The sequence below is a fragment of the Ceratotherium simum genome, chromosome 16 (genome assembly GCF_057802395.1).
Source record: "Ceratotherium simum simum isolate JZ-2026a chromosome 16, ASM5780239v1, whole genome shotgun sequence".
Lineage (NCBI taxonomy): Eukaryota > Metazoa > Chordata > Mammalia > Perissodactyla > Rhinocerotidae > Ceratotherium > Ceratotherium simum.
The window spans coordinates 37,186,434-37,197,718 of NC_141915.1; the positions used below are offsets into that span (position 1 = coordinate 37,186,434).

General features: G+C 48.6%; 1 protein-coding gene across 1 annotated transcript; it reads left to right on the plus strand.

The window, feature by feature from the left end:
• The first annotated feature begins 281 nt into the window (after window positions 1-281).
• Window positions 282-5,339, plus strand: GIP (gastric inhibitory polypeptide). The gene is made up of 5 exons (XM_004434643.2): window positions 282-367; window positions 1,873-2,019; window positions 2,626-2,715; window positions 3,439-3,540; window positions 5,330-5,339. The coding sequence occupies exons 1-5, from the start codon at window positions 282-284 to the stop codon at window positions 5,337-5,339; spliced, it is 435 nt and encodes a 144-aa protein (XP_004434700.1).
• Window positions 5,340-11,285: the final 5,946 nt, after the last annotated feature.

Sequence of the window (11,285 nt, forward strand, 5' to 3'; positions counted from 1 at the left end):
CTCTACTTCAAAACAAAACAAAAGCAGGGTCACCTCTTGGCCAGGCTCTATGTCCCTTCTAGACACTAATTCTAATGCCAGCACCTCCCACCCTTCCCAAGGTGTTGCTCCAGCCTCTTAGAAAAGCTCCAACCTCCAGGGCTCAGTGCCCCCAGCTTTCAGGACCTGCACAGGCTCTGAGGCGCCAGCAGTGCGCTGCCATACTGGCTGCTCCCTCCGCACAGTATCTCCACCTCAGCCTAGTCCCTTTCTTTCTCAGCTCACAAAATAACTGCTGGAAGATGGTGGCCATGAAGACCCTCTCTCTGCTGCTGGTGTCCCTGCTCCTGGCAGTGGTACTGGGAGAGAAGGAAGAGGGTCACTCCAGGTAGGGGTGAGAAGGGAGGGATCAGGTGCAGGGGACGGGACTGGGGAGATGACTGGGTTCTGATTTTCAAGAAGGAGGTGAGATGTGGCCAGCCCCGTGGCATAGTGTTCAGTGTGCTCTGCTTTGGTGGCCTGGGTTCACAGATTCGTGGGTTCACGGGTTTGGATCCTGGACACAGACCTACATCACTCGTCACCCATGCTGTGGCGGCAACCCTTATACAAAATAGAGGAAGATGGACACAGATGTTAGCTCAGGGCTAATCTTCCTCAGCCAAAAAAAAAAAAAAAAAGGAGGAGGTGAGAAAGGGAGGAATCCCAAGCCAAGAGGAAAGAAGCTTAAGGGAAAAACCTGCCAGCAGTCTGAGTGCAGAGTGAGGACAGAACCAGAGGGTATTTATTATGAGCTACTCTTGCAGCAGTAGAGGCTGTGGTTAGATCTCTGGAAGGACTTCTCAGTGGTTAAGTGTCTGAAATAGATGACAGCATCTTTCTTCCTAATGAAAGCCTTTCTTCCTAATGAAAGCCTTAACCACTCATTTATGCACGCGTTTGATCAAATTTTATGGAGGGCCCCTGCGTGTCAGGTACAGGCGATATTTGCGAAGAGTGGTCCGTGAATGTCTCCTGCCCTCATGGAGCATCTAGGCCCAAGGGGAAAACAGACAAAGAACCACGTAGGCGAGTTGCAAACTGTCATGAGTACTGTCGTGAGGAAAAGCAAGGACTAATAATAGTGAATATAGCAGGGGACTCTGTTTGTGTTTTGAGGGACCAAGAGAGACCTGAGTAAAGAGATGGGCTTTCTCAGATGCAAGGCTAAGCCATACGCCCGTGTGAATTCGGCTATGTAGATTTGAGGCACGGCTGTCAGAGCCACGTGCAAGGAGAGACAACATCATGTAGACGTTGAGAACGTACAGCTGGGCCCAGACTGCCTGGGGGTAAATCCGGGACCTGCCACCTACACTGTGTGCTAAATTAATCTCTCTGCACCTTGGTTTCCTCATTCACAAAAAAGGGATATAAATAGCGTCTACCTCCTAGAGGTGTTGTGAGGATTAAATGGGTTTATGTATTAAAGGGCTTAGAGAGGACCTGCGTCATCGTTAAGTGCTGTTGTATAAGAACTGCTATTGTTCCTACTGACTGGGAACCAAAGAAATGAGTCAGGTAGGGCCAGGGCAAGAGGAGTAAAGGAGGGAACCGTGATTCTGTCCTTTGGGATGAAGGAGACCCCTGATCCCTCTCTGCCCAGAAGCCAGAGCCACACACACTGAGGAACCAGGAAGCGGGCCCTTGAGCTGAGGATAAAGTCCTAGGGGCTTGATGCATAGACAAGAGGATGTCTCCATAAAAACTAACTCCCAAGAAACGAACTGGTGCATTTTCAAATGTCAGCCTCTTGTCAGGGACAATCATTTATCCCAGCATTGTGATTCCTCGCACCCCCTGCCCCTTTCATGGCCTCCTGGTTTCTATCTCTCTCCCCTTCCTGCCCCTCAGATTCCACACTAAGGTCAGTGGCTCCAGACCTCGAGGCCCCAGGTACGCTGAGGGAACTTTCATCAGTGACTACAGTATCGCCATGGACAAGATCCGCCAACAAGACTTTGTGAACTGGCTGCTGGCACAGAAGGGGAAGAAGAACGAGTGAGTCATGCACCCCCTTCCAATTCCCCATACTCTGGCTCTATCTTCCCACATTCAGAGCAGGCACCACATGTGGCCACATGGACCATGTGATGCACAACTCCAGGTGGTGCCTTTCACTTAGGTGATGATGGTAAGCTTGACAACATAGTGGCCCTGGCCAGGACCCTGACTCGGGCAGCAGTCCAGTCTGGGGGCAGGACTAGGGCAATTTTCTAATCTTTTTCTTCTAAGAAGAGGGGTCGGGAAAGATGTGGGGGGCTTACAGAGGATCCCCAGGGGGCTGGGGATGAAGGCAGAGAGAGCTGAGCTGCTGCCAATGACTATTTGATGTTGGCCCCTTCAGACTTTAGAAACAGGATAAACTGCCTTCATCCTTCTTCCTTCTCTTTGCCAAGTCTCTTTCCCTGCCCTTGCTGTTTGGTTAGCGTGGTAGATTCCAGAAAGCTGTTCACTAGCAGCTGAAGACAAGCAGTGGGGAGGTTGGGGGGAGAAGGAGGTACCCTCTGCTCCTTGGGTTGAGGTACCAAAAGACTAGAGGTCTTTGGACTGGAGAATTTCTGGTCTCCCTCAGCCTCACCCACTCCCTAATCTTTATCTTACCAGCTGGAAACACAACATCACCCAGAGGGAGGCCCGGGCCCTAGAGATGGCCCATCAATCCAACAGGAAGGAGGAGGAGAAGGAGCAGCAGGGGTGAGTCAGCCCACAGGGGAAGGGGCAAGGGTGGGGCCTCCTGATCTGCCCCCACCTCACTGTTCCTTTTCCCAGACTCCAGAGCAGGGCAAGGCCCTGAGATAAGCATCCCTTTCCACTCAGAGTTCAAAGAGGGGTCTTTATCGAACTCCTGGAGGTCAGCCCAAGATTAAGGGAGAAGCCTGGGAAGAATGGGGGGTGCGGGCGATGGGGCCCTGGGAGGGGTCTTGGGGCCAGAGTTTCTAAGATTGATGACTTAGTGTGCAGAGTCACTGAGTCAAGGAGAAGGGCAGCAAAAGAGACCTCAGGAACTGCCTTCCCTGCCAAACTCTAGGAAGGCTCTTTGTGGAAGAGGGGGACCCTCCCAAGGCCCTGATATCAGTTACCTTCTCTCTGAGGAATCTATGGCACACATCATTCTAAAGCATGAATGTTCCCAAAGTAATCTCTTGGGTTTTGGAAATTCATTCTGGGATACGTGTAGAGGTGAATGGGCGGGATGCCTCCCACCAGGATTCTGTTTGACTTTGCTTGTATTGAAGAGCCCATATTTCCCTGGCCAACAGATCTGGGTGGAGCTTTGAAAGCTGAGATAACTGAGAGGCAGCTGTATTGACTCCCTCCCACCAACCCCAGTGCCCCCTTAGAGTCCCAGGCCCTGTATTTACTCTCCTGGGTGGGGCCCACGCTAAAACAGCCTGCCTGAGGCTTTCTCCTTTGCAGCTCCCTACCCAAGAACCCCAGTGATGGAGATTTGCTAAAGGATTTACTGATGCGAGAGCTGCTGGCCCGGATAGTGGATCAGATGGAGCTCTGCAGGCTCAGGTGGGGGAGTTTGGTGGCTTTGAGTGTCTTGCAAAGTGGTTATAAGTTTGAGCTTTGGGTTCAGATCTTCACCCCAACAAACACTGGCAAATTATTTAGACTCTCTGAACTTTGCTGTTTTCATGAAAATCAGAGCTATTTAAACCACTTCGTGGTTTGTTTGGTTTTTTTCACCCTCTCTAAAGCCCAAGGACATAGTTGTATATTCTAGTTGTAAGTGGCCGGCCCCATAGTGTAGTGGTTAAGTTCCACACGTTCCACTTCGTTGGCCCAGGTTCAAAGGTTTGGATCCTGGGAGCAGACCAACACTGCTAGTCAGCCATGCTGTTGCGGCGACCCACATATAAAGTAGAGGAAGATTGGCACAGGTGTTAGCTCAGGACTAATCTTTCTCAAGCAAGAAACGAGGAAGAGGGGCTGGCCCAGTAGCGCAGTGGTTGAATTCAGTGTGCTCTGCTTCAGTGGCCTCGGGTTTGCAGGTTTGGATCCCAGGCGCAGACCTACACCACTCATCAAGCCATGCTGTGGCGGTGACCCACATATAAAGTAGAGGAAGATGGGCACAGATGTTGGCTCAGGGCTAATCTTCCTCAACAGCAACGACAACAAAAAACAAATTTAAGTACTCCTAGTTCTTCTGTGTGAGCCGCCGCCACAGCATGGCTACTGACAGATAAGTGGTGTGGTCCCCCTGACCCCTGGCCTGGGAACTGAATCTGGGCTGCCAAAGCAGAGCGTGCCAAACTTTAACCACTAGGCCATCAGGGCTGGCTCTATTGTGGGGTTTAAATAAGACAATGCAAGGAAAAAGCTGAGAGCAACCTCTGTGGAGTAATAAGAATTCAGTTATGTTGGCAGCTGTTATTACTACTTATACTTCTTTCGAAACTTCCTCCAGGTGAAATGCTGCTCTCATCTTCCCTGCCCACCCAAGCTGAGCTGCCCATCCTATTCTCAGCTTTCCCTCTGTACCCTTGTACCATGGCACCTTAGCAGCGATGGAAGCCCTAGAGTTGGAGGCATGTCGTCCTTCTCCTTAGCCACTGCTGGTCTCAATGGTCCTTTTTTTTTTTTTTTTTTTTGGTGAGGAAGATCAGCCCTGAGCTAACATCCGATGCCAATTCTCCTCTTTTTGCTGAGGAAGATTGGCCCTGGGCTAACATCCATATTCATCTTCCTCTATTTTATGTGGGACGCTACCACAGCATGGCTCGACAAGCAGTGCATCGGTGCGCGCCCGGGATCTGAACCTGCAAACCCCAGGCCGCCGCAGCAGAGCGCACGCACTTAACTGCTGCACCACTGGGCTGGCCCCTCAATGGTCCTTGAATCCACCTCACCAGCTAGGAAGTCCTTCAATCTATTATGTCCCAGAAGCAAGGATGGCTAAATTCCGTGGAGAGAGCTATCCACCTAAAGGGTGAGACAGGACACTCGTTCAAGATGCAGATGCCAGACACCTAGGCACAGAAACCAAAACATATTCTGACTTTGATGCTGGGAAGCTAGGGAGGGATTGAGGTAACAAATCTGCGATGGTTTCCTGTAAGAGGGTAAGAAGGGAGAGAAGAATGTGACCAGAACGATGGAGAAGAGAGTATGAGAAAATCTCCGTAGGAAGGTGGGTAACAGTCTCTGTGCTTTTTTGAATCATTTTGATTACCTATAATTAAAAAGGTAATTTGGAGGTAGCAATTGAACTATGGCTGGTTGCCAAGATAAATTTACTTTGCTGACTCCAACCTGAAAATGACCCTCCTCTCTACCACTTCCCCTCCTCTCTCCACAGGTTTCAGTGACTCTGACCAAACCCAGCTCAGGACTGGATTCTGCCCTTCACTTACTCAGCTCCTGTCTCAGCCCCATTCCAGGGTACCCAAGAGAAGCTAAACCAATAAAGTTTAAGCTGAAATAAATCTTTATGCTTATTGACAAAACTCATTCAAATGTCTACTGAGCACTAATAGCATGTTTCTCTGTGTGTGCATGCCCCCCAATGCAAAGGAGATATGGCTCTTAGCCATCTGATAATTCATCTATTTCTTCTGCAAACACTTATTGGAAACTTAACATAGGCAGGGACTGTGCTGAACACTGGGTATACAGCAATGAAGGAAACTGACACAATCCTTGTCCCTGAGGGGTTTACAGCCTAGTGATGGAGACAGATCTTAGTCTTTAAGCACACATCCCCAAATGGGGCCAGCCCGGTAGCGCAGCAGTTAAGTTCCTGCACTCCCCTTCGGCTGCCTGGGGTTCACGGGTTTGGATCCCCGGCACGGACTGGCACACCGCTTGGCAAGCCATGCAGTGGCGGCGTCCCACACAAAGTAGAGGAAGATGGACACAGATGTTAGCCCAGAGCCACTCTTCCTCAGCAAAAAAGAGGAGGATTGGCATGGATGTTAGCTCAGGGCTGATCTTCCTCACACACACAAAATATATATATATAAAAACTTTTTTAAAAGTTAAAAAAAACCACAAGCATATTAATAATCACATAACACGCTACACGATGTGAAGAAAGACTAGGGTGCTATGAGAGAAGACAGAGAAGAAGCCTTATCTAGATGGGGTGGGGAGTCACGAGGGCCTCTCTGAGGAGATGACTTTTTTTGTTGTTGTTGTGAGGAAGATCAGCCCTGAGCTAACATCCATGCCAATCCTCTTTTTGCTGAGGAAGACTGGCCCTGGGCTAACATCCGTGCCCATCTCCCTCCACTTTATATGGGATGCCGCCACAGCATGGCTTGACGAGTGGTGTGTCTGTGTGCGCCCGGGATCCGAACCCGGGCCACCAGCAGCGGAGCGCGTGCACTTAACCGCTACACCATGGGGCCCGGCCCTGAGGGGATGAGATTTAAACTGAGTGAGATTTGAAGGATAAAATGGCCAAATAAAGGATGAGGGAGTCTTAATAAATATTAGCGAGTATTATTATTACACAGCAAAATGGGCAGTGGAGAGAATAGCACAGGTCGGGGCTGGACAGGGAGGCTAAGGCAGGGCTTTAAAGGCCACATTGAAGCTTTTGGATTTCATCCTCTGTGCAAGGGCAAGTCCTCGAAGGATTTTAAGCAGGGGCAGGTCAGAGATCTATTTGCATTCCAAAACAATTCAGAGATGGTAGTGAGGATTATATTGAGATGAACAGGGATGAAAGCAGAAGAGGAAGACCAGTGAAGAGGCTCTTGCAGGACTCCAGGTTTACACTAGGGTGCCGGTAGTGGGGTGAAGGGACGTAGGCAAACTCAGGTTGTCCAAAAGTCAATAGCTTTATCTTCCAGTGTTCAAAGCCTTCCCCGCCTCAGTCTGCTGCCTTCTCTCAATGCCCTGCATCCACAGAAAGCAAGGCTGTCTCTCCTTCTTCCCCTTAGCATGGGTGATCTTTGCCTGGAATGTCCTCCCCTCTTCCCTTGATCTAGTCATATTTTAGCAGACTAGAGTCAAACACGCCTAGACTGAAATCACTTACTAGGTCTGTGACTTGGCAAGTTAGTTCCTCTCTCTGAAGCCATTTCCCGTCTGTAAAAAGATTAAAAAGTACCCACCCCATAGGGTTGAAGTAAGTATTAAGATAAGGCCTAGCACAAAGTAAATGGTCAATAAAAGTTAACTTTGGTTATTATTATTCACATACCTAAACCTCAGTTTAAAAATACAAGAGTATTAGTTTAAAATCGGGGAGTGGAAAGCTGGATTGGCTGAAGGGCTAGGCCAGTAACATAAATGAGCAAAGTAGGGCGGGTGTAAGACAATGGAAGGATGGGCACTGTGAAAATGGAAGAGACGTGCTCGCCTAAAGGCATTCTGGTGACCATGCAAAACTCTTTTGAGAATTGAATTTGCCTGAGGGCTGCCACTTTGCAATCTCTTCCAGCTCTGACATTTTTGGTTTCCTTTCCTCTCGACTTCTGGAGTGTTTACCACACAGTTTAGAGCATGCCTTTGCTCAGAGGATGTATTTTAGTGATTCTCCATGATAGGACTGATTGTCTTGGGGAGAAGTTTGGATTTCTATTTCTGGATTCTTGGGTGTTTCCAGGGATCAGTGAATCAGAAAGCATTATTTTTACAAATTTTGTACAATGTTCTTACTATAGACCAAGTGTGGTGCTCAGTACTTTATAAAAATCATTTTTTTCCAACTTTTGAAATTTTTCATTCTCCTTTTTGTTTTCTTTGTTTCAAATTTATAAACACTATTTAAAAAATCATGGTGGGGGCTGGCCCAGTGGCGTCGCGGTTAAGTGCACGTGCTCCACTGCTGTGGCCCGGGGTTTGGATCCTGGGTGCGCACCAATGCACCACCTGTCAAGCCATGCGGTGGCAGCATCCTATATAAAGGTAGAGGAAGATGGGCACAGATGTTAGCCCAGGGCCAGTCTTCCTCAGCAAAAAAAAAAAAAAAAAAAGAGAGGTTTGGCATCGGATGTTAGCTCAGGGCTAATCTTCCTCACAAAAAAAAATAAAAAATCATGGTGATCTCATTTAAAGCTTCATCACAACCCTTTAAGATAATAACATAATAACTTAACCACGTACTACACTGCCTCCACGAGGCAGAGAATTAACAGCCCAGGTTCTCTGCCACCTTGCCACAAGGCCAGTGAGTCACTTAAAGCAAGTGAGGGCAACTGTGATGGTCAGCATTCATCCGTATACTGGAGCAGAGCACTTCTGAGAGCCATTGTTAAATTGTCAGGAATTTTGTGACCAGACTGTAAAACCATTGATAGCTTGAAATTGGCCGTGGTCAGAGTACTTACACCATGGCAAGTGGCAAATGCTATAAATCAGAGCTCCTCCCTCCCAACGTGGAGAGGTGGTTGTTTTTTTTGTGTGTGTGTGAGGAAGATCAGCCCTGAGCTAACATCCATGCCAATCCTCCTCTTTTTGCTGAGGAAGACTGGCTCTAACATCCGTGCCCATCTCCCTCCACTTTATATGGGACGCTGCCACAGCATGGCCCGACAAGCGGTCCGTTGGTGCGCGCCTGGGATCCAAACCCAGGTCACCAGCAGCAGAGCCCGTGCACTTAACCACTACGCCAAGGGGCTGCCCGAGAGGTGGCTGTTTTTGTTTTTGTGTGTGTGTGAGGGAGATCAGCCCTGAGGTAACATCCATGCTAATCCTCCTCTTTTTGCTGAGGAAGACCGGCCCTGAGCTAACATCTATTGCCAATCCTCTTCCTTTTTTTCCCCAAAGCCCCAGTAGATAGTTGTATGTCATAGTTGCACATACTTCTAGTTGCTGTATGTGGGATGTGGCCTCAGCATGGCCGGAGAAGCGGTGCGGCGGTGCACACCCGGGATCTGGGCCCGGGCCGCCAGCAGTGGAGCGCGCGCACTTAACCACTAAGCCACGGGCCGGGCCTGAGAGGTGGTTGTTAAATATTTACCAGCACATTACTGGTCAGCACACTTTCTCTAAAACTATAAAGGAGAACAAATGTGTCTGAATAAGGGAATGGGCATGTCTGCTTGAGGTGGAAATGAGGTTTGTCAAGGGCCAATGTGTGTACCTAAGGGAGTGAGTATGTATGTTGCATTTGATGGTACAAATAGTTAAATCTGAGGTCATGACTGTGAGTGAGGGACCAGTGTGTGTACCTTAAGGGGTCGTATAGTGAGTAAAAGAGTGAGAAATGAAGCAGACGTGTCTAGACGGTGTCAGTGAATACTTAATGGACCAAGTTTTTGTGTTAGGGAGTGGTGTAGTAGATGAGGATATGAGGTCAGTGTGTGTATATATGGGGCTAGTGTGTTTTGCACAGAAAACGCTGGGTAGGTATATTCGAAGAGGTCAGTATGTATGAGAAGGTGTCTGAAAAGACTAGTATGTGTTGGATGGGACAAATCTGCCTCTGAGAAAGTAAGTCTGTTTCTTTTGTGTGTGTGTGTGTGTGTAAGATCAGCCCTGACCTAACATCCAATGCCAATCCTCCTCTTATTTTGCTGAGGAAGATTGGCCCTGGGCTAACATCTGTGCCCATCTTCCTCTACTTTATATGGGACGCTGCCACAGCATGGCTTGATAAGAGGTGCATTGGTGTGCGCCCGGGATCCGAACCTGCAAACCCCGGGCAGCGAAGCCGAGCGTGTGCACTTAATTTTTTTTTTAATTTTTCCCCCAAAGCCCCAGTAGATAGTTGTATGTCATAGTTGCACATCCTTCTAGTTGCTGTACGTGGGACGCAGCCTCAGCATGGCCGGAGAAGCAGTGCATTGGTGCACGCCCGGGATCCGAACCCAGGCCACCAGCAGCGGAGCGTGTGCACTTAACCACTGCGCCATGAGGCCAGCCCCAGTAAATTTGTGTCTACGGGAGCTTATGCCATCTGAGTTTAGTGTTTAAGGGTACACGTATGAAAGCAAATCTGAAGGTATGACTATGAAAGGCTGAATGATTGTTTTAGCCTTCGTCCTTGCATCCTTTAACAGCGGCTTTAGCAAGACAGAACATTATTTCTCTTTCTCATAAACATCCAGAATCAGGCAGCCCAGAGCTGGTGTGACAGCTCTGCTCCACGAAATCCTCAGGGACCCACGCTCACTGGACTCATGGTTCCATCATCTCTCAAGGCCCAAAATGGCAACCATCAATCTCTACTGCCCTCCATTTTTATCTTTTTACTCGAAACCTCTCTGGTAACATTCACATTCATGGTTTCACCTTGATCTGTAGCCCAGTCTAGCTCTTTCTGTAGAACTTTATACTAGTATATCTAAGTGACAATTGGCCATTTCTCTTGTGATGTCTCACAGAGTTCAATTTCAATATGTTCAAAAACTACTCATAATTATTTCCCCAGCTTCATCCTTGGTCTCCTTCCACCCCCAATGGCACCACCCTGTTGCCCAAGCCAGAAAATTGAGCATCCTGCTGACTTTTCCCACCCACTCTGCCCCCATCTTATCAGTTTTACCGCTTCACTTTCTTAATATCTCCTGAATCTGTCCCATTCTCTCTATCCTTACTGCCACTATCTTGGTTCTGGCCCCTCATCATCTCTAGTTTGGATTGCTACAATTGACTTAATTAAGTCTAGGTTGCCACTAATTTTTCTAAAACAAGATCTTGATCTTATGACTCCCTGACTTAAGAATCCTCCATTAGCTCCTTGTTTGTTAGACTCACTATGCTATCGAAATCACCTATGGAGCTTCCTAAACACACAGATGACTGATTCCACCCCAGACGTGATGAATAACAATCATAGCTGATTATTTATTTATGCACCAGGCATTGCACTAAATGCTTTTGACTTAATCCTCACAACGACTTCATGCGTAGGTATTACTCCTTGACAACTGTGGAAAGTGGGCCACAAGAGATTCGAGACTGCTTGAAGTTACCAGATCACATATAGTGGAAGTGAGCTATGGAGCCGGGCAATCTAACTCGAGTCCAAGTTATTAACTGTGAGGCCTTTGCCACTCAGAATCTCTGCGCATGATTCCAAAAGGCAAACTCCATGAGTGTAGAATGGACTGGGTTTTATGCTCAATACGGAATCCCTGGTGCTCAACTCAGCGCCTGGCACGTAGTAGGCAGCTATTGAGCACCGACTGACCTCCGGCCGGAGGCTGGGGTGGCGGTGGAGCGGCAGTCGCGAGAGGAGAAGAGGGTCCGAGGCGTCCACGCGGGTGGGGAGCACAAGGCCGCACAAATGCGACTGAGGCCCGTCATCCTGACCGCACGGCTTCCCCGCTGCCCGGCTTCGCGGAGCTCTGCCGGCAGCG

Coding starts and splice junctions, on each gene's coding strand:
- GIP (XM_004434643.2), top strand. CDS start 282: ATGGTGGCCATGAAGACCCTCTCTCTGCTGCTGGTGTCCCTGCTCCTG. Junction 2,020..2,625: donor CAGAAGGGGAAGAAGAACGA/GTGAGTCATGCA, acceptor TTATCTTACCAG/CTGGAAACACAACATCACCC. Junction 2,716..3,438: donor GAGGAGAAGGAGCAGCAGGG/GTGAGTCAGCCC, acceptor TCTCCTTTGCAG/CTCCCTACCCAAGAACCCCA.